This window comes from Microcaecilia unicolor, chromosome 8 (assembly GCF_901765095.1).
Source record: "Microcaecilia unicolor chromosome 8, aMicUni1.1, whole genome shotgun sequence".
NCBI lineage: Eukaryota > Metazoa > Chordata > Amphibia > Gymnophiona > Siphonopidae > Microcaecilia > Microcaecilia unicolor.
The window spans coordinates 190,729,326-190,751,888 of NC_044038.1; the positions used below are offsets into that span (position 1 = coordinate 190,729,326).

A 22,563-nucleotide genomic window follows, 5' to 3' on the forward strand; every position below is an offset into this window, starting at 1 on the left:
GACAGGGCAGGAAGGAAACGCTACCTCCACGGGACAAAAGGGCAGCGACAGCGCGGGAAGAATGTGGATTCGCGGGCCTGGGGGGAAAGTGGCTGAGCTGCTGGGACATAGGAGGGAGAGGAGGAAGGGACTTGAGGGAAGGAAGAGAGAGCTACTGGGACATGGGAGGGAGAGGCAGAAGGGACTTGAGGGAAGGAAGAGAGAGCTACTGGGACATGGGAGGGAGAGGCAGAAGGGACTTGAGGGAAGGAAGAGAGAGCTACTGGGACATGGGAGGGAGAGGCAGAAGGGACTTGAGGGAAGGAAGAGAGAGCTACTGGGACATGGGAGGGAGAGGCAGAAGGGACTGGAGGGAAGGGAGAAGCTGCTGGGACATGGGAGGGAGAGGCAGAAGGGAGTGGAGGGAAGGGAGAAGCTGCTGGGACATGGGAGGGAGAGGCAGAAGGGAGTGGAGGGAAGGGAGAAGCTGCTGGGACATGGGAGGGAGAGGCAGAAGGGAGTGGAGGGAAGGGAGAAGCTGCTGGGACATGGGAGGGAGAGGCAGAAGGGAGTGGAGGGAAGGGAGAAGCTGCTGGGACATGGGAGGGAGAGGCAGAAGGGAGTGGAGGGAAGGGAGAAGCTGCTGGGACATGGGAGGGAGAGGCAGAAGGGAGTGGAGGGAAGGGAGAAGCTGCTGGGACATGGGAGGGAGAGGCAGAAGGGAGTGGAGGGAAGGGAGAAGCTGCTGGGACATGGGAGGGAGAGGCAGAAGGGAGTGGAGGGAAGGGAGAAGCTGCTGGGACATGGGAGGGAGAGGCAGAAGGGAGTGGAGGGAAGGGAGAAGCTGCTGGGACATGGGAGGGAGAGGCAGAAGGGAGTGGAGGGAAGGGAGAAGCTGCTGGGACATGGGAGGGAGAGGCAGAAGGGAGTGGAGGGAAGGGAGAAGCTGCTGGGACATGGGAGGGAGAGGCAGAAGGGAGTGGAGGGAAGGGAGAAGCTGCTGGGACATGGGAGGGAGAGGCAGAAGGGAGTGGAGGGAAGGGAGAAGCTGCTGGGACATGGGAGGGAGAGGCAGAAGGGACATGGGAGGGAGAGGAAGAAGGGACTGGAGGGAAGGGAGAGAGCTACTGGGACATGGGAGGGAGAGGAAGAAGGGAGTGGAGGGAAGGGAGAGAGCTGCTGGACAAGGGATGGAGAGGAGGAGGGGATTGGATGGAAGGGAAGGGAAAGAGCTACTGGACATGGGAGGGAGAGGAGGAAGGGGCTGGAGGGAAGGGAGAGAGCTGCTGGACATGGGATGGAGAGGAGGAGGGGATTGGATGGAAGGGAAGGGAGAGAGCTACTGGACATGGGAGGGAGAAGAGGAAGGGGCTGGAGAGCTGCTGGACAAGGGAGGAAGAGGAAGAAGGGACTGGAGGGGAGAGAGCTGCTGGACATGGGAGGGTAGGGAGAGAAAGAAAGAGGGGAGATGGATGAAAGGATGCAGAGAGAAAGGGGAGAGACTGGAAGGATGTGGAGAGAGAGGGGAGACTGAACAGAAAAGGGTAGAGAGATAGAGAGACACTGGATAGAAGGAGAGGGGAGATAGAGACACTAGATGGAAAGATCAGGAGAGAGGGTAGATGGGTGGAAGGATGAGGAGAGAAAGAGGGAAAACACTGGATGGAAGGGTAGGGAGAAAAAGGAGACGCTGGATGCAAAAGAAAGAGGGGAGACACTGGAAGGATGGGGAGAGAAAGAGGGAAGCTGCTGGATGGAAAGAGGGAGAGGACAGAGTAGGGAAAGACTGGAGAATAAGAGGAAGGGGCATGTGGAGAACAAGGGTGAGGAAAAGATGAAAAGCCATAGGTGATGAACGGACAGGAAACCCTGGCAAGAGAAAGACGAAGGAAAGCAGAATCTAGAGACTGGGAGCAACACAATGAGAAAAAGTAAATGGCCATACAACAAAGGTAAAGAAAATAATTTTATTTTTAATTTAGGATAAAGTAATATGGTACCTGTGTTAATAAAGTTTCAGAGACCAATACTTCCTTCCTTAGGTCAGGAGAGGATACCATAACAGCATTATACTGACTCGAGGCAGGAGGTTTTGGCCTCTGAAAGCTCATTGAAAAGGGTGTTAGGCTATGAAATAAATTATTTTCTGAAACCTGATGCACTGAAAAGCAGCACTTTACCCCTGTGTGACAAATGCATCTGATAACTGTGACTAAATTTTGCTGGGGAAGGGGGGTAGAGAGAAAATTTTGTGCCCACCCACTTTAGGTTCAGGCCCATCCAAAATTGGCAGTCTGGCTACGCCACTGATGGCAATGCTTATGTACTTCTGGCTTGGCTACTGTGCATCTCCCCCCAATCCTTATAGGGGAAAGTGCTGGTCACGTGTACCATGCCCAGTAGAGAATTAGCAACTGGTCACATGTACCACCTCGAGTAGGGAATTAGCAACTTAACATAAATCTATGAAAGAAGACTTTTCAGGTTTATTCTCCTGTTACCTCACACCAGGAATAATTAGTAACAATGAAATGTCCTTACCATAACATTTATAATTCAACTGACGGGTATGTAGACGGCTGCAGTGTCATTCTTCAGTCAAATTAAATCTAATATATACTTTATGTATTTGACTCCTGGTTGTTAATCCATTCAGCTGCTTTCTTGTTATCTTCAAAAACCAGCCACTGTCCTTCAGAGTAAATTTTTAAGATGCTGGGTAAATCAATATGAATCAAATGTTGCGCTCACAGTTTGGCACAGAGTGGGATGAAAAGTCTGTGTTTCTCCACAAGTGCAGTGGAAAAATCTTGAAAGATTTTTATCAGAAGATCTTCATATTTTATATCCTCATATTTGCATTTGTACTGACTTAGGATCATGGCCGGTCTTAGGCAGGGGCAGTCGCATAGGGCCTTGTGCTCCCAGGGACCCCGCAGCAGCCTTAGCATCTCCCTCCCGCTTCCTGCTTCAGCCATCATTGCCGTCTCCTGGTCTCAATTTAACTGTTTTTGTCAACTCTCTCCTACTTCCTTTCGGCTCCCTGCAGCGCTTCCTTCTTCAATCCGGGCAGCCGGCAGGGTCAGTGAGGTAAACACACTGCCTTCAGCAGCCCAGAAGCTTGCTCTCTGCTGCAATTTCCTATCCCGCATAGGCGAGATGCTACAACAGAGGGAGAGCTTCTGGGGCTGCCGAAGGCAGTGTACTTACCTCACTGATGCTGCTGGTGGCACGGAAAACTGAAGAAGGTGCAAGCTGGAACTAAAGAAGCGGGTACGAGAGAGCTGAAGGCAGTTAGATTGACTTGAGACGGCTGAAGACCATGAGGTTGGTCTCCCTTTCCATCTCCTCCGTGCATCCCTCATACCCTTACCCAAACAAAGCAAGCAAATCTATGAGCTGCTCTATCCACGTTGTCGTTCTTTATTGTTGGTAGCATTTTTATTGGACTTTATATTTTCAAAGATACCGGCTTGTGTAGCATATGGATGTACACAGAGGAAGTATTGATTTCATTTAATTAGTTCTTTTCTCCTGCAGGATCACAGAGAGAAAAACAGCCTATATTTGGATAACCACAGCTCTGCAGAAACAACATCCCCAGACACCTTGGAGACACTTGGATATACATCTGAGGCATGTGAAAATCAGAGCCCAAACAAACCAAGGAATACTGATCACACCTTCAGAGATGCAGATCAGATGGGTATAATAAACCTCTCAAACCATCAATTAACACAGCATGAAGTCTCTGTACTCTGCAAAGGACTTTCTTTTTGCCCATCTAGCAAACTTGATGAAATCCAACTATATTCAGACCTAGAAGAATTCTTCAGAAAAATGCGTCTTAGAGCACATTTCCACAATAGAGGGACACCAAACAGACCGGAATACAGTCAAACAAAAGAACACTTATTTCACCCCACAGGAGGGACAAAACTACAAGCTGGATAATTACATAGAAAGTTTCAGACATAGGGTTAAATCACAACTCTCCAACAAACAAAAAAGAATTCTGTACAATCTTACCCCACCAGAAAGAGCGGCCATAAGAACTCTACAAACTAACGAACGCATTATCATCAAACCCGCAGACAAAGGAGGCGCAGTGGTAATTATGGACACACAAAAATACATTGAAGAGGGACACAGACAGCTCTCAGACAATAAATACTACAGGAAACTAACTGAGGACCCCACACAGGATTATACAAAGCAGCTAAACGATCTTATCAGAACATTTCCTACACAAGCACAGCCACATCTGAAGAAACTCATACCAAACCAGCCTTCTGTGGGCACATTCTACATGTTACCCAAAATCCACAAACCTGGAAACCCGGGCAGACCAATCATATCAGGTATTGGCACGCTCACGGAGGAAATATCTGGACTCATAGAGGGAATTCTGAAACCTCTCGTGCACAAAACTAACAGCTTCATACAAGACACCACAGACTTTCTGAATAAATTGAAAAATATCAAACAATTACCACCAAACACCCTTCTGGTCACGATGGATGTAGAATCACTATACAGCAACACTCCCCATGTGGACAGCACAGCTGCATGTGGGAGACTCCTAAAAACATCCACACTGGACCATCAATACTCACCAGAAACTATTACAAAATTAATCAAATTCATTTTAACTCACATCTACTTCCGCTTTAACAATGATATCTATCTACAAATAATGGGCACTGCAATGGGCACCAGGACAGCACCCCAATATGCCAACCTTTTTATGGCTGAGCTGGAAGAGACATTTCTGAATACATACCAGACCAAACCTCTAAAATACTACCGGTACATCGATGACATTTTTATGATTTGGACTGAGGGGGATGAAACTCTGAAACAATTTTACTATTCCTTCAATACATACCATCCTACAATCAGATTCAAAATTGACTACTCCCCAGAAAAAGTCAATTTTTTGGACACCACAGTCTCAATCAGTGATGGCTGTATACAAACATCTATATACAAGAAACCTACAGACAGATGCAGCTACCTCCACAACTCCAGCTTCCACCCTTCACATACAAAAAGATCCAATATTTACAGCCAAGCCACAAGATACCACCGTATCTGCTCGGACCCAGAGGATAGAGACAGACACCTTGAAACCCTGACTGCATCCTTCAAACAGAAAGGCTACAACCCCAAAATAATCTCCAAGAATATTGCCTCCTCCCTCAAAACACCCAGGGAAAATCTGCTACAGTACAAAGAAAAAAAAGCCACAGACAGAATTCTCCTTGTAGTGACATACAACCCAGAGCTGGAGAAACTGAGGAAAATCATAAGAGACCTACAACCACTACTCCAGGAAGATGAATTACTGAAAGAGATATTCCCATCCCCACCAGTGCTGGCCTTCCGACAGCCACCAAATTTAAAACACAAGCTGATCAGAAGTAAACTTCCAACACAGACGGAAAAAGAAAAGGGCACATTTCCATGTAACACAGCCAGCTGCAAACTATGCCAAAACATTTCACAAGACCCCACAGTCATTCACAAAGGAAAAATATTCAACATAAAGGACTATTTTACATGCTCATCTTCCAATGTGGTATATATCATTCAGTGTAAAAAATGTAACGAAGGATGCTATATTGGAGAAACAGGACAGATGCTTAAGACAAGATTCAATCTGCACAGACATCACATGAAAATAGCCGGTGCCAGTCAAGCCCCCACCCCTGTGGGTCAACACTTCACATGACCAGAACACTGCACCAGTGATTTCACAGTAAGAATACTGAAAGGTAATTTTAAAACAATACAGGAATGTAAGACCTTTGAAATAAGAATGATTGAATATTTTGACACCCAACAAACAGGACTTAATAAGGATCTGGGTTTTCTAACTCATTATAAACCATAAAGCTGTATTTCTCTGTTTATTTCTCTGTTTATTACCCTCCTCTCACCTACCAACACCCATTCTGTTAGAATATCAATGAAATGCTTTGATGTCCCCATGCATACCCCCACCCTCCCACTCTGTCAGACTGTCAAAGTAATGCTTTGATGTTTCTCTTATATATACTATCTGCTAACACATTTGCTTGTTTCCGATCTGACGAAGAAGGGCAACCTTCGAAAGCTAATCAAGAAATGTATTAAGTTATGTCCAATAAAAAAGGTATCATCTTATTTTCTTTTCCATGTTTTATTTTGTTTGATTTCTATTGATAACCTTTAAGAGTGGACTAACACGGCTACCACACCTCTCTATTTAATTAGTTCTAAATTGTAATCATTGTGTTACTTGGAGGGGCTGGTTTATAAGGACTAACTCTATTCTGATGTTTTCACCTAGTAAAGGGCCACCAAAACAGACATTATGAGTATCAGGTGCTTATTTATTTATTTATTGTGAACACTTATATCCCACATAATCCCACTGAGGCAGGCTCTATGTGGCTTACAACATTTGATGAAAAAAATTACATTAATTCTAGTACTAACAGAGAATAAGGTAGATGAGGGGAAAGGAGGGAAACAGCAGGAGAAAGGAATGCGGGATTGCAGGAGATCAAGCAGCAGAGGAGAATGATCCATCACATAGGTAGGTCTTTAGGGACTTCTTGAACAGACTGTGATCAGCTGTCTCTTTTAACGTTGATGGTAGAGCATTCCAGTAACGGGGACACATAAAGCAAAAAGAGGAGGCAAAGAGTAGTTTGTATCTTAAGTTCCTGCAGTTTGGAAAGTGGAGATTGAGATAGGTGCGGGACGACTTCTCGGAATTTCTGGGAGGGAGGTCAATCAGGCTGTACATATAAGCTGCAGCGTCCCCGTATACAATCTTGTGGTTAAGTGCGCAGATTTTGAATTTGATACGTTCTTTAATCAGGGGCCAGTGGAGCTTCTCATGAAGGGGTTTTGCTGCCTTAAACCGAGATTTGCCAAATAGTAGCCTCGCTGCCGTGTTCTGCACTGTCTGGAGTTTCTTAAGGGTGTGTTCTTTGCAGCTGGTGTAAATTCCATTGCAGTAGTCGAAATGGCTCAACACGAGGGAGTGGATTAGTCTCCTGAAGAGGTCAAACGTTAGGAACTGCTTGATACGCTTAAGGGACCTCATGGAAAGGAACATTCGCTTCGTAATTGACAAAACTTGAAGGTTGAGAGTCAAGTTGAGAATGACCCCAAGAAGCTTCAAACTTGCTGCGATAGGGATGGAGAAATCCAGCGCAGCAACCATGCCTGGTATAAACTGTTTGAACTGGGAGGAGAAAATGAGGCAATGTGTTTTTTCCTTATTTAGCTTAAACTTAAATGTGTTAGCCCAATTGACCATAATGGCGAGACTGTTCTGAATTTCTGCTGAGATTTTGGCTAAGGAAGATCGGAAGGGGATGTAGATAGTCACATCATCAGCACAGATGTAGGGATTCAAGCCATGGTTGAAAACTATTTATAAGTACAGTTTAGAAAAATCATTAATTAGGTTGAGACCTGGGAGCATTTAACATATTTTTTTTTCCTGTGCCTACATCAAAAGAAAAAGATGGCATGTAGGAACTTGCTCCTTTTGCTTTGTGGTATGCAGTGGTAGGTATATTATAAAAATGCACATGCCTTTTTTATTATTACTATTTCACAGAGAAGGTATTGAAGAATGAGGGAAGGGTTTTCTTCGTACAGAACTGTCCAGAGTCAGTCCAGAGGCGTAGCCATACCTCCAATTTTGGGTGGGCCTGGGCCCAAGATGGGTGGGCAGAACTCCGCCCTGTCCCACAAGTGATTTGGTCTCTCCCTCTCTCGCCTGCATGCCATATGGTCTCTCAAACATCCCCCCTCCCCCACATACCTTTTAAATAGCAGATTTTCACTGGCAGCGAGCAGCAGATAATACACACTGCTCATGTTGGCCTCACAACCTTCCCTCTGATGCAATGTATCAGTCCCTGCTTGCTGCAGGCAAAGATCTGCTATTTACAAGGTATGCAGGAGGGACAGTTCTTGGGAATTTTTGGCTGGTGGGGCTTGGGGATCCTTACCAGCCACATCATAGGTGTGCTGCTACTGCATAAGCCTGAGCCCAAAGTGAGTGGGCCTGGGCTCACCTGGGCCCAACTTGGCTACGCCATTGAGTCAGTCTAAATATGCCAACATTGTCCAGTTCAGCACACTATTAGCCACCAAGTTCATACAACGTTAATTATGTTCAGTGGAAAATAAATCTGTTGGTTCAGGCTGCTTGCTATGTGAATATTAAATCACTGTTTCATTATTGCTACCAATTATTACATATTAAGAGCATTTGTTTTAATTTATCAAGTCCTTACATGCACATGGTTTTGCTTTTTAAACCCAAAGGTTTCCTATGATACTATTGTGCTTATTTGAATTAGTTTTCTGTACAAGTTTTGCTTGATTTGTCCTTATTTTTTTGTTGTTGTTACGTTTGTACCCCGCGCTTTCCCACTCATGGCAGGCTCAATGCGGCTTACATGGGGCAATGGAGGGTTAAGTAACTTGAGAGTCACAAGGAGCTGCCTGTGCCTGAAGTGGGAATCAAACTCAGTTCCTCAGTTCCCTAGGACCAAAGTCCACCACCCTAACCACTAGGCCACTCCTCCACATCTTGTCAACAAAGGGCAGGGCTAAGTGAGGGCAGTGGGCCCCACCGAACTGGTCTGCACAGGGCCACGCAACTGGTAAGATCGGCCCTGCTTAGGATGTCTGATTTCTGAGGGTATGAATAAAATTGTACAATGATCGGGCGAGGTGTATGGTCACCTTCAAGTTTGTGCCCTACACGATGCGCTCTCTCCAACCGGACTTGATGTTCTGCCACTACTTGGGGAAAAGTGTCCGTTAGCCACCGTGAAAGAGTATCCATTACCGCTCAATCAGCTATCATTTCCAGAAATCCATTAAAAAGTAAATGTTCTCTCCATGTGTGATTCTCAAGATCTTCTAACTTCGCAGATTGCTGTTCTACTAAAAAGATTCCAGCTTCTGTTCTATATGCTGCATACAGTATTCTAGGTCCGAAACCCATACCTCCATTTCTTCTGTTCGCATTGCGACCTTCTGGATCACACTTTGCATGCTTGATACCTGTTCCGAGAGTGCAACAAATCATGAATCTATAGCACGTACCACCATCTCTATTATTTCTGCCATGAGTGCTTCATCCGACGGCCAAGGAAAACTGGAGGGAGAATCCACCATCTTTTCTCCTCCGAAGTTCCCTCTGTCGGTACCATTCCTCGGCAGTTTCACCCAGTTTCGCCAGATATTTTTCCAAATAATGTCCTCAAGTTTAGATATTTACAGGTGAAACTGTTGGCGCTTTTATTCCATTAATATGGGGTGAGACAAGAGGGGCCTCCAAGCAGTTCAGGCTAGCAAAACACGACCTGTTCACCGCATCACGTCATGCATTTCTGTTTTAATTTCTCCCATGTTGTTGTACCTGCCTAGTTTGACTTCTTGGGGTTCCTAGTTCAATTTTTGTCTTCATATTTATATTTCTAATTTGTGATCCTTGTTCTATACTTGGTGAGGGTTTGTCTTTGTTTAGTGTGTGACCGAAGTGTGGTATTCTGTTTATCTGTAGCCTCTGTGTAGAACTTTTTAGCAGTCCCACTTGTTCTGTTTTGGTAGTAGTTGTATTGGTGTTTTAGAACCCTGTAGCCAGGGGCGTAGCCACGGGTGGGCCTGGACGGGCCCAGGCCCACCCATTTTCCCTCCAGGCCCGCCCATTCTTCGTACTCTGTCGCTGCCCTTTTGTCCGGCGGTGGCAGCGTTCAGCGTTTACTTCCTGTACTGTGTTCTCCCCAGGCTCCGCTGCATCATCCCAGTGGAATCCTTTTCGGCCGTCGCGCTGCGCTGCCATACACACAGGCAGCTTCGCTCCTCCCCCACCGCGATCATCCAGCCCTAACAGGAAGTGCATCAGAGAGGGCCAGAATGGATGCGGCGGGGGAGGAGCGAAGCTGCCTATGTGTATGGCAGCGCAGCACGACGGCCGAAAAGTATTCCACTGGGATGATGCAGCGGAGCCTGGGGAGAACACAGTACAGGAAGTAAACGCTGAACGCTGCCTCCGCGGGACAAAAGGGCAGTGACAGCATGGGAAGGATGTGGATTCGCTGGCCTGGGGGGGAAGTGGCTGAGCTACTGGGACATAGGAGGGAGAGGAGGAACGGACTTAAGAGAGAGCTGCTGGGACATGGGAGGGAGAGGAAGGCGGGAGAGGAGGAACGGACTTAAGAGAGAGCTGCTGGGACATGGGAGGGAGAGGAAGAAGGGACTGGAGGGAAGGGAGAAGCTGCTGGGACATGGGAGGGAGAGGAAGAAGGGACTGGAGGGAAGGGAGAAGCTGCTGGGACATGGGAGGGAGAGGAAGAAGGGACTGGAGGGAAGGGAGAAGCTGCTGGGACATGGGAGGGAGAGGAAGAAGGGACTGGAGGGAAGGGAGAAGCTGCTGGGACATGGGAGGGAGAGGAAGAAGGGACTGGAAGGAAGGGAGAAGCTGCTGGGACATGGGAGGGAGAGGATGAATGGACTGGAGGGAAGGGAGAGAGCGTCTGGGACATGGGAGGAAGAGGAAGAAGGGACTGCCGGGAAGGGAGAGCTGCTGGGACATGGGAGGGACTGGCGGGAAGGGAGAGAGCTACTGGACATGGGAGGGAGAGGAGGAAGGGACTGGAGAGCTGCTGGACAAGGGAGTAAGAAGGGACTAGAGGGAAGGGAGAGAGCTGCTAGACATGGGATGGAGAGGAGGAGGGGATTGGATGGAAGGGAGAGGGCTGCTGGACATGGGAGGGAGAGGAGGAAGGGGCTGGAGAGCTGCTGGACAAGGAAGGAAGAGGAAGAAGGGACTAGAGGGATGAGAGCTGCTGGACATGGGAGGATAGGGAGAGAAAGAGGGGAGATGGATGAAAGGATGCAGAGAGAAAGGGGAGAAACTAGAAGGATGTGGAGAGAGGGAGGAGACTGAACAGAAAAGGGTAGAGAGATAGGCACTTGATAGAAGGAGAGGGGAGATAGAGACACTAGATGGAAGGATCAGGAGAGAGGGTAGATGAGTGGAAGGATAAGGAGAGAAAGAGGGAAGACACTGGATGGAAGGGTAGGGAGAAAAAGGAGACACTGGATGCAAAAGAAAGAGGGGAGAGAAAGAGGGGAGCTGCTGGATGGAAAGAGGGAGAGGACAGAGTAGGGAAAGACTGGAGAATAAGAGGAAGGGGCATGTGGCGAACAAGGGTGAGGAAAAGATGAAAAGCCATAGGTGATGAATGGACAGGAAACCCTGGCAAGAGAAAGACGAAGGAAAGCGGAATCTAGAGACTGGGAGCAACACAATGAGAAAAAGTAAATGGCAATACAACAAAAGTAAAGAAAATAATTTTATTTTTAATTTAGGATAAAGTAATATGGTACCTGTGTTAATAAAGTTTCAGAGACCAATACTTCCTTCCTTAGGTCAGGAGAGGATACCGTAACAGCATTATACTGACCTGAGGCAGGAGGTTTTGGCCTCTGAAAGCTCACTGAAAAGTGTGACTAAATTTTGCTGGGGGAGGGGTGTAGAGAGAAAATTTTGTGCCCACCCACTTTGGGTTCAGGCCCACCCAAAATTGGCAGTCTGGCTACGCCACTGCCTGTAGCACTGTCTATTCTTAAGTAGGGTTCATGTTATTAGAATCAGAGGAATTAGTGCTAATGTAGTTTGCTACATCTATGCCGAGTTATTTTTCCAGGTTTTGTATTATTTCACAGTGTGCCTGGTAGCAAAGAGATTTAGGTTGCTATTACTCAGATGATATAAAAATCAGAATTTTTTTTCCCTATGGTAACATCCATGGATAAAATGTACTAGTTATGATCTGTACCTGTTGTTGGGAGGAGATAGGATATTTGTGGATGCAGAGCATGTTTACATTTAATTCATAAGAACTGTCATAAAGGTCCATGAGGGTCATTTATGCAATGTGTCACATATGCAAGCATTATCCATCAGGTGTGTCCTGACTGAAATAAGGTTGAGAACCACTGTTCTAGAGAATCCTGGCAACAATTATTACTATTACTACAACAACTTACTATTTCTAATGCACTACTGGGCATATACAGCATTGTAGCCATGTCATAAACTCTTATTTCCAGCGACTGGGAAGGGTTAAGCTTCTGCTGGGCCTGCAGTTGTGCCTTACTGTACCCTCTGAGAGCATTACTAAAATAATTCACTTCCAGAGTTCAGGATAAATGAGGGCTGTGCCTTTTAAGCTCTAATACAATTTTATTTCAGAATACTGAACTATATTTCAAACAGATTTGCTCACATAGGGGTGATTTTTGAGAGGTTGCATGGTTGAATTTACAATAAAGAATATTGTATATTTTAATATTATTTATGTTTCAATCTTTTTTATTGGTAGTCAAACACAAGTGACATATCTTCAAATTATTGCATTTACATTTTAAATCTGTCTTTCTTTTTAACTTCCCTAACCCCCCCCCCCCCCTTTCTCACCCCCAAGTCCCTTTTAACTGAACACCATAACAACATTCCCAGGTTTGTTTGCCTGGTCTTTATGCTAAGGTCTATTTGTTCAACAGCCGACTCCTTGCCTCTGGGGTCAATGTGTTCCAGAACGGGCTCCAACATTGCTGTAACGTCTCCCCTCCTGCTGAAGCAAAATCATGCACTCCCACCTGCTCCAATCTTGAGAGTATAATCATCCGCGTTCTCCACTGTTGTGCCATGGGGTAACTATTAGATGTCCATTCCGCCAATATAACTTGTTTTGCCACTATAGTGGCTTTCCGTACAAAACTTTGCAAGCCATTTGGAGATGGTAAGTTTAAGGAGGGACACCCAAACAGGAGTGCTGAATCGTAATGCCACCTCATTTTCCACATTCTAGACACTTGTGACATTATATCCTTCCAATACTTTACAATCCCTGTGCAGGTCCAGAACATGTGTCCCAAAGTGGCTCCCTCTGCTCCACACTTAGGGCATGTTCCCCACGGCGACACTCCCATGCGAAACGCACCTCGAGGGGCTATGAATGCCCGAAGAACAAATTTATATTACATTTCCCAATGTGCTGTGAATGTAGTGCATTTGCGAATGGCCAATACATGTGCTCTCAGCTGTTCCATTGTCAGCGTTAATGGGATGTCTTCTTTCCATGCGTGTAACAACCGCAAATAATTTAATTCCGGAACCGTATCCTCAATATGTTGGTGATGAAAGGAAAGTGACACTTTCTGCTGTGCCTCTAGGGAATAAGCTGTTGAGAGCTCGACCTGAACATCCTCTGCCAGGTCATTCCATGGAAGAGTATTAACATAATGTCTCAGCTGAGCGTAATGAAATACGTCTCTGGGGGGGATTGAGAATTCCAACTGTAAATCCTTAAAAGGTTTAAGTTTGCCTTCTGGTGTCACTGCATGTAATAAGTACTTCATCCCTTTTGTTTGCCATCTGAGGAAAGCCGGATATAAACATCCGTTGGGTTGTTACATATTGACAGGTACGGTGTGACCTTTGGTGAAAAACAGTGTAACTGACATACCCATTCCATATCGTTTTAGTAGTGGTCATGATATATGATGGTTTTAATAATTTTGGTATAGCACCCCCGGAGACATGCAGGAGGTTGCTAAAATGTACATTAGGTTATAACTGAAGTTCCATTGGGGTGTTAGAGTAATCCAAAGTGGAGCGAAACCAATCGTTAACATGTCTCGTACCACTTGCCACTGTTATGTTTCTCATGCTTATTAATCCTAGTCCACCATATTCCAATGGTATTTGCATCACGAGTAGCGGGAGGCGTGCTCTTTTCCCTCTCCAGAGAAATTTTCTTAACATTTTATTCAACTTTCTTTTATCTTCAAAAATAATGGTAGCAGTTGGAATACATATAACCATCTTGGACCAACAAACATGTTATATAGGGCTATTCTCCCCAACAAAGTTAGTGGTAGTAACTCCCACACTTGAAATCTCTGCTGGGTTTCTCTTAACAAGCGTTGTATGTTAAATGCATACAATTGTGTGAGATCTGATGGTATGAGTACCCCCAGGTATTTTAAAGTGCCCACCGCCCACTCAAAGGGGAATTCCTTTTGTCCCTGCATTCGCTCATCTACCACCACTGACAGGGCCTGCGATTTGTTAAAATTCAACTTAAATCCTGAAATATATCTGTATTCCTCCAGCTCTACTAATATGGAATCCAGTGAACGGGGAGGGTCTGACATTATCACTAGCAGGTCATCTGCATAGGCCAAAACTTTAATGTGTTGTCCAGCTAATCTCACTCCCTTCACCCCCTCTGATATGCACATGTGGCACAGGAGGGGCTCCAGGGAAAGCACAAACAGCATAGGTGATAATGGGCATCCTTGTTGGGTTCCCCGCCTAATTGGAAACTCCTTGTCTTTAATACCATTGACCAAGAGTGCAGCTTTTGGTTAGTTGTACAAAGTTTATAGCGCGTTCAGATACCATCCCCGGAACCTCACATGCACCAAGGTATGGAATAAGTACTCTCAGTTGACCCTATCAAACATTTTTTCAGCATCCAGGCTCAGTAACAGGGAGGGTGTTTTTCCTTGTAGGCTTTTAGTCATGGCTAATAATAAATGTCTGACATTTGTAACCATATGTCTGTTTCTGACGAACCCAACCTGCTCTCGTCTTATCAACCTGGGGAGAACTGGAGTTAAACGTTCGGCTAGTATTTTTGCTATCAACTTTGTATGTACATTGAGGAGCGAGATGGGTCTGTAGGATTCCGCCTGCTCTATGGGTCTCCCCAGCTTTGGTATTAATGTTATTAGCGCAGTATTAGCAAAGGGGGGAAAGGAGCCTTGTTCAATTATATCTTCATAGTATGACAGCAATGCTCCCCAGGCCGCGGGCGGCAATAATTTATAGTACTCCCCAGATAACCCATCTGGCCCTGGAGCAGAATGTAATTTTAGTGTTTATTGCGGCTTGCAATTCTGTCAATTTCAGCGGGGCATTTAGAGTGTCTAAATCTTGCGTCTTCACCTGGGGAGCCTGGCCCGTGCCAAATAAGCTGACAAATCTTGTTTATGTGGAGTCTTCTCCTCCTTGTACAGGGAAGTGAAATATTTGGTTAGTATTTGTGCTATTCTCTCTGGTTTATTTGCTACTATGCCTGCTTCGTCTTTTAAGGCTTCTATTATACGCGATCCTCCCCCGTTCTTAATGGCGCGTGCTAACAAACGCCCCTGGCGATTCCCATATCTATGCAGCTTATATTTATGGTAAAATAGGGAGTGGGACTCTTTTTCATGAAGCAGTGTATTAAGTGATATTTGTGTGGACTTCAGGTTCTCAAGCGTTGTGCGAGAGAGGCACTCAATATGCTTTTTTTTAGTTGGGTCTCCAAGAGCAGAATACTAGCTGCCAATGATGTCCCCCCCTTAGCACAGCCTTGGAGGCTGACCAGTACAGCGACGGCTGGTCTTCCTGCCCTGTATTATTAAGCGCATAATTAGTCCATTTCTCGTGTATATATTTTTGAAAAACTGGATCTCCATATAAATAGGATGGAAACCTCCAGTTCGACCCCTATCATTATCCACCACAGGTTCCACATCTATCCATACTGGGGCATGATCAGACATCTCCTCTGGGCCAATTTCTGTGGATTGTACCTTAGCGAATATTGCCCGATCTACCAATATACAATCTAGCCTAGCTTGGGTCCCATGAGCCCTGGACCTATGTGTTTAGGGTGTAGCACCCGCCACGCATCCACTAGACTAAGGGTTTGTAGCATCAGGGGAAGTGTGTCAGCTCTGTATCCCTTATAATGTTGAGAGGTTGGGCTGGTGCGGTTGAGCCCTGGGTCCATGACCAGGTTGAAATCCCCCAGCAGCATCAGTGCCCCCCCCTCCTGTCTGTAAGCAGATCTGAATGAGTGTCTGAAAAAATTGGGGGTCTTGCTTATTAGGGCCATATACCACTAATAAATAAAATTCTAAACCTTGCAGCCATATCCGAAGTAATAAATAGTTGCCATGTGCTCCTTTGACTACAAGGGACGCTTTATATGGCATACCTTTCCTGAATAACACTGCGACTCCCCCTTTCCTTCCTTGAGAAGAGCTCACGAAGACCTCCCCCTACCCAAGATCTTTGCAGTTTTTGGTGTTCTAGGTCTGTAAGCCAAGTTTCTTGCAAGCAGGCAATATCTATCTTATGCCTATGTAGGGCAGTAAGTATTTTAGAACGTTTAACTGAAGACGTTATGCCTCCTACATTCCAGGTTGCTATTCGGACTGGCATGCCAGATGAAGTAGGAATAATTCTACTACTCTTCTCCTCTTGGAAACCAACCACTTGTTTTTGCAAACCTGAAAACAATCCCTTCCTTGCCTATCCCTATGTATATCTATGGTGCTCAGCCCTTGTCTTAACTCCGTATTCAACCCCCCTTTCCCTTCCCTCCTCCCCCCTTCCGTTTCCACAAGCATCAAAACTCATGAAAATGAGAGATCTACTTTGATGCTGGGGATCTCGGTCTCAAACAGCCAACATACAGTTTTACTTACACAACCTTCATAGCACTCTGGTACGCACATTCCTCAGCTCATAGTCTGAACCTGTAGGACTTCTAGCTACCATTAATAGTGTTCAAATGTCCATTTTCCACAAGGAAGGCCCTCGCCTCAGTCTCTGATTTGAAACTGTGCCAGTTTTCTTGTATCCGGATTTTCAGTTGCACTGGATATGAAAGCATGAATTTAACCTTTTCTTGTACGAGCGCTGAACAAAGTGGGTGGAGTTGACGGCGCTTCTCCTGCACTGCCTGCAAAAAATCTTGAAAAATTAGTACTCTCTGTCCTTCACATTGTAAATTTTCCCTTTTCAAACAAAAACCTTGTAGTATTTCAATTTTATGCCTGTAGTTGAGGATTTTTGCTATCACGACTCTGGGGCGGCTCCGATTTTCAATTTTCTGTCCCACGCGCTATGCTCTCTCCAACACCATCGGGCCCACCGAGTCTGACAGCGCCAGTTCTTTCACCAGCCAGTTCTCTAGCTATACTGTCAAATTTTGATCTGGTATTCGCTCTGATAATCCCACAATTCTTATGTTATTATGTCGTGATCGGTTCTCCAAGTCTTCTAGCTTTGACACCAGATCTGCTATTTGAGTATTGAGGCGCGCAATGTCTGGGGCTTTTCCCCGCGAGTCATCCTTTAGCGCCGACACTCTAGATCTCCAGTTCGAATTCCCAGACCTTCTAAACCCGTCTGAAAATTCTCCAATTGCAAGGTGAGCGTGTCCCAGCATGGCTCTAATGCTTTAGAGGCAGATGCAGCAACCAAACGTAAAAAAATCTAAATCGTTAAAGTCCCTAACGATTTTAAAATAACGAAAAATGCACCAAAGAAAAAGTCACACATGCTGAGATCGGTATTGAAACGTACAATGTATCAAAGAATCACAATACACATCGTTAATCGGCCCCCAAATCATGCGCAGAGCAGCCAAGCGTTATGTTAGCTGCTCTGCGCATGCCACAAACAGTCAAAACACAGTCAAATCACAAGCACATGGCTCCCAAATCAAAACAAAAATAAAAAAAAGGGTCGGGAGGGGGCAAAGGCGCTGGTCAGAAGCGTCCTGTATGGCCATCCTTGCCCCCCCCCCCCACCCGTGGTCACCGTTCCCCCCGCCCCACTTCCCCCTGCATTCTAAATTAAGCAAGAAGAAAACCAAACTTACCTTTAGCAGCCCCGGCCCCCCTCCCTTCCTCACTACTCTGTCTCCCCTCAGCTCCGCCTCCCGACATCCTCCGCCCTGTGCCCCGTCCCCTCTTGGGGTCGTCACCGCCATTCCCCTCCTCCATCGGGCCCCCCTCCCTCTTACCGGGCCCGTGCAGCGCCTCTCTCCTCTGTCTGAAGGCGCTGCACGGGCAAGAAGAAAGCTGATGCCTGCCTTCGCCCAGCTTCTGTCGCGCGTCTCTCTCCTCCTGGGCCCGCCCCTGTCTGACGTCGGTAACCTACGTAGGTTACTGACGTCAGACAGGGGCGGGCGCAGGAGGAGAGAGACGCGCGACAGAAGCTGGGCGAAGGCAGGCATCAGCTTTCTTCTTGCCCGTGCAGCGCCTTCAGACAGAGGAGAGAGGCGCTGCACGGGCCCGGTAAGAGGGAGGGGGGCCCGATGGAGGAGGGGAATGGCGGTGACGACCCCAAGAGGGGACGGGGCACAGGGCGGAGGATGTCGGGAGGCGTAGCTGAGGGGAGACAGAGTAGTGAGGAAGGGAGGGGGGCCGGGCTGCTAGAATTTTGCTTTTTCGGGGGGGGGGAGCGGCGGAAAGTGGGGAGCAGCGGGGGGGGGGGGGGGGGCAAGGCCGTCCATACAGGACGCTCCTGATGAGCGCCCTTGCCCCCTCCCGATCCTTTTTTTATTTTTTTTATTTGATGTGTTTTCTGACATCCTTTGGACCAATCACAGCGCTTTTAGCTCTGCTAATGCACTGGGATTGGCTCAAAGTTTGTTTATTTTTTCACTTAATGATTTTTCCTGGCACAGAGCTGTCCTAACGAGAGGTCCAGACCTCTCGTTAGATTTCCTGCCTTTTTCCTGCGTAAAGGCAATCGGAAAAGGTTAGTGCATGTCGTTTCAATGGGGTTTTCACACTAATTGCTCATCTCCATTCCGTTTTCGTTAGCTGCTGGCTTCCTCGGTAAAAGCCCTTTGATGCATGCAACGGATCAAATTTTCCTCGTTGGAGGGTCATTAAAGGCTCATTTAGCTTTAGTGCATCTGCCTCTTAGTCACAGCCGTTGTGAGCTGTGCTAGTTGTGAATCAGAAAAGTTTGTCGTCGTGGCCAGCTGAGCCTCCGCCATCTTGGTGTCGCCGCTCCCCAACTTAGTCTTTTCTCTCCTCGTTGATTTCTGTGCCATCGCCGAGGGGGATTTCACTACAAATTTGTCCATTAAGTTAGTATTTCTGTATTGAGCACCAGTTGAGCAAAGTGTTGTTAAATTACTCTTGTGTAGCGTGTCGAGGGCCGGGGATCCCGGACCAACAACTCAAGCCTGCTTCTCTGCTCACTGCATCACGTGATCTCCTTTAATATTATTTATAAGTTGGCTGCTACACTGTACCTTTTGTAGCAATAAAATGTATAATAAAGTTACATACATATATTCCGCCTTTTTTTGGAGAGAGAGAGCCCATTGTTAAGCATTTACCAGCACACCACTGGTTACAAGTTACAATTATTGAGTGTGCAATGATTATATTTGAGCACACTTATTTATCAATTTGCTTCTTCATTTAGAACAATTTAGGACATTTTGTATGAGGTACTGCACGTGTGGGAAATCTCTGTGGGATTTTTTTTTTGTTATTTTTATAGTCTACTTTTCCTTTCAGAGTTTTTGTGAGTGAGTTTGTCCTCTTATTGTGTTTTGGATATCCTTTATGAATGCTGTCTACAATCATTCCCATAATACAACCGGAGAACAAATGAGTGCACACACAAGGTAAGGAGAGACAGAAAACACAGGGGACAAAAAGACATGTATGCTGGAGTCCAGCAGAATGAAAAACTCACTAAATAAAAAGTATGACAACTAAGATCAAGAAGGTCATAAAAACTGTTACTGAGAGAGTTGTATCAACAAGGAAAAAGGCCAAAAGAAAGGGAGAATGACAACTACTCCTTGGAAAAACATATAGAAGGAAAGATAAACTCACTGCTTGCAGAGCTGTCTTTGACTGACATATACCAGAAAGGATTGAAATTCGCCAAAGAGAATGATCCAAAACATCAAGCTGAATCACACTCCCTGGTGCGACCGCACCTCGAATATTGTGTTCAATTCTAGTCACCGCATCTCAAAAAAGATATAGTGGAATTAGAAAAAGTGCAGAGAAGGGCGACAAAAATGATAACGGGGATGGGTAGGGTTACCATATGACTCCAGAAAAAGGAGGACAGATTGAGACAGTCTGGGTTTTACGTCCATTGCTCCTTTTTCTGGTGCTATATGGTAACCCTAGGGATGGGATGACTTCCCTATGAGAAAAGGCTAAAGGGGCTAGGGCTCTTCAGCTTGCAGAAAAGACGGCTGAGGGGAGATATGATAGAGATCTATAAAATAATGAGTGGAGTGAAAAGGGTAGATATGAAGTGTCTGTTTACTCTTTCCAAAAATACTAGGACTAGGGGGCATTCGATGAAGCTACAAAGTAGTAAATTTAAAATGAATCAGAGAAAGTTTTTCTTTACTCAACGTGTAATTACTCTGCAATTCATTGCCAGAGAACGTGGTAAAGGTGGTTAGCTTAGCAGAGTTTAAACAAGGTTTGGATGGTTCCTAAAGGAAAAGTCCATAGACCATTGTTAAAATGGACTTGGGGAACTCTGCTGCTTATTTCTGGGATAAGCAGCATAAAATGTTTTGTACTTTTTGGGATCTTGCCAGGTATTTGTGACCTGGATTGGCCACTGTTGGAAACAGGATGCTGGGCTTGATGGACCTTTGGTCTGTCCCAGTATGGCAATACTTATGTACTTACAGAAGACCTTAAATTCATATGCTCTGATAATAAATTGAAAATAGCAACAGAAGCACAAAAACTGTGCAGACAGGAAGAAAATAGAAAAGTGACAACATAAAACATTCAGGGAAACTGGGAAAAGTTGAAACAGAAAAATTCTGAATTAATTTATACAAGAATCCTACAGGGCACAACAGAGAAGCAAACCGAACATATAGGAGAACTTGAAAAAGGCAAATATCTAAGCTATGGAATGACATGAAAACCAGGTTTAAAAAACTCCAGTCTTGATGGAATGCCAGACCTTTGGCTCAAACGTTTAGCTTCTCTCCACCAAGACCTGGAAATCTGTAAAAATCAATTGATGGAGCACCAGATCTAACACCACAATAGTTAACAAAAGGAAGACCTAAATAACATCCCCAAAAACCTCTGACCAGTAATTTGCTTATGTACAATGCAGCAGTGTTTACTGCAAGGGACATTGTCATACAGTGCAGTTAGGACCAAGGAGGAGAACAGTCACATAGTGCTATAAGGACTGAAGAGATTATAGTCATATGCTCTGTGACTGGGAAGGGCAGTGTCGTACAGTACGGTAATAATTGGTGAAGGGTCATACACTGCTGTAAGAACTGAAGGGGGGGGTACAATCATACAGTACTGTAAAGACTGGGTACAGTCATACAGTGCCATAACATCTGGGGAGGAGTTGAAAGGACTAAGGAGGGTGCAGTCATTCATTACTGTAAGGACTGTGAATGGCACAGTAATACACTGCTAAAAGGTCTAAGGAGAGTGTAGCCACACACTACCATAAAGACACAGGATGTGCCACACTCATATAGTGTTGTAAGAACAGAGGGAGGGACAAAGTCATACAATGCCATAAAGACTGAGGATGGCCACAGTCATACAGTGCTGTAAGGACTGGGGACGGACACAGTCATACAGTGCTGTAGGGACTGGGGAGGGAACATAAAGATTGGAGAGGGCAAAAACATACATTTGTTGTAAGGACTGGTGAAGGGCTCAGTTGTATAATGCTGTAAGAATGGGGGAGGGGCTCAGTCATACAGTGCTGTAAGGACTTTGGAGAGGCATAGTGATACAGTACTATAAGGACTGGAAGGGTACACATAAGGATTGGGGAGGGCAAAGTCATACATTTGTTGTAAGGATTGGTGAGGGGCCTGGTTGTATAATGCTTTAAGGATTGGGGGGGGGGGGGTACTCAGTCATACTGTGCTATAAGGATGGGGAAGGAGAACAGTTGCAGAGTGTTGTAAGGATTTGGAAAGACATAGAACAGTGATAGTGGATATATCTTGCTCTTACCCTCCTAGTGTTTCACGTTTGTTGATGCTGAAAAGGCTGTGCACGTCTCCTGGTTTCAGAGTGATGATGCGATGGGGAAAGGGGGCGAGAGGAGGTGGGCAGTCATCTATGGGGGAAAGACATGTTATGAACAAAACAATATGAAAACTTAATTTCAGCAAAACAACCTTTATGAATGTTTCTTCAAGCTACTGAAAATCTTGGTACCCTTTCTGTCTTCTCTTTCACTCCATTTAAAATCTCCAACAATCCTAGGACACTCTGCTGTGCATCTAGCTAATAGAGTCAGTGATTATCTGTCCACCCCCTTCCCCAACTAGTTAAGAGTAGCCTAATAGTTAATGTGGAGGGGCATAATTGAATGGGATGCCCAAGTTTTTATGAGGGCGTCCTCGCAGGACGGCCCTGTAAAGGGGCGGGGCAACCCGTATTATCGAAACAAGATGGGCGGCCATCTTTCATTTCGATAATACGGTTGGGGACACCCAAATCATGAAATTTAGGTCGACCTTAGAGATGGTTGTCCCCGGTTTTCGGTGATAATGGAAACCAAGGAAGCCCATCTCAAAAACAACCAAATCCAAGCCATTTAGTCATGGGAGGAGCCAGCATTCATAGTGCACTGGTCCCCCTGACATGCCAGGACACCAACCAGGCACCCTAGGAGCACCCTAGGGGGCACTGCAGTGGACTTCA

At 45.8% G+C, this 22,563-nt stretch overlaps 1 protein-coding gene across 1 annotated transcript in view; it reads right to left on the minus strand.

The window, feature by feature from the left end:
* The window catches only part of MYLK2 (myosin light chain kinase 2), a 356,223-nt gene that overhangs the window by 138,064 nt on the left and 195,596 nt on the right, over positions 1-22,563 (minus strand). Inside the window, exon 5 of the mRNA XM_030211793.1 lies at positions 21,868-21,973. Coding sequence (XP_030067653.1) covers positions 21,868-21,973 — 106 coding nt within the window. The remainder of the gene's footprint in view (positions 1-21,867; positions 21,974-22,563) is intronic.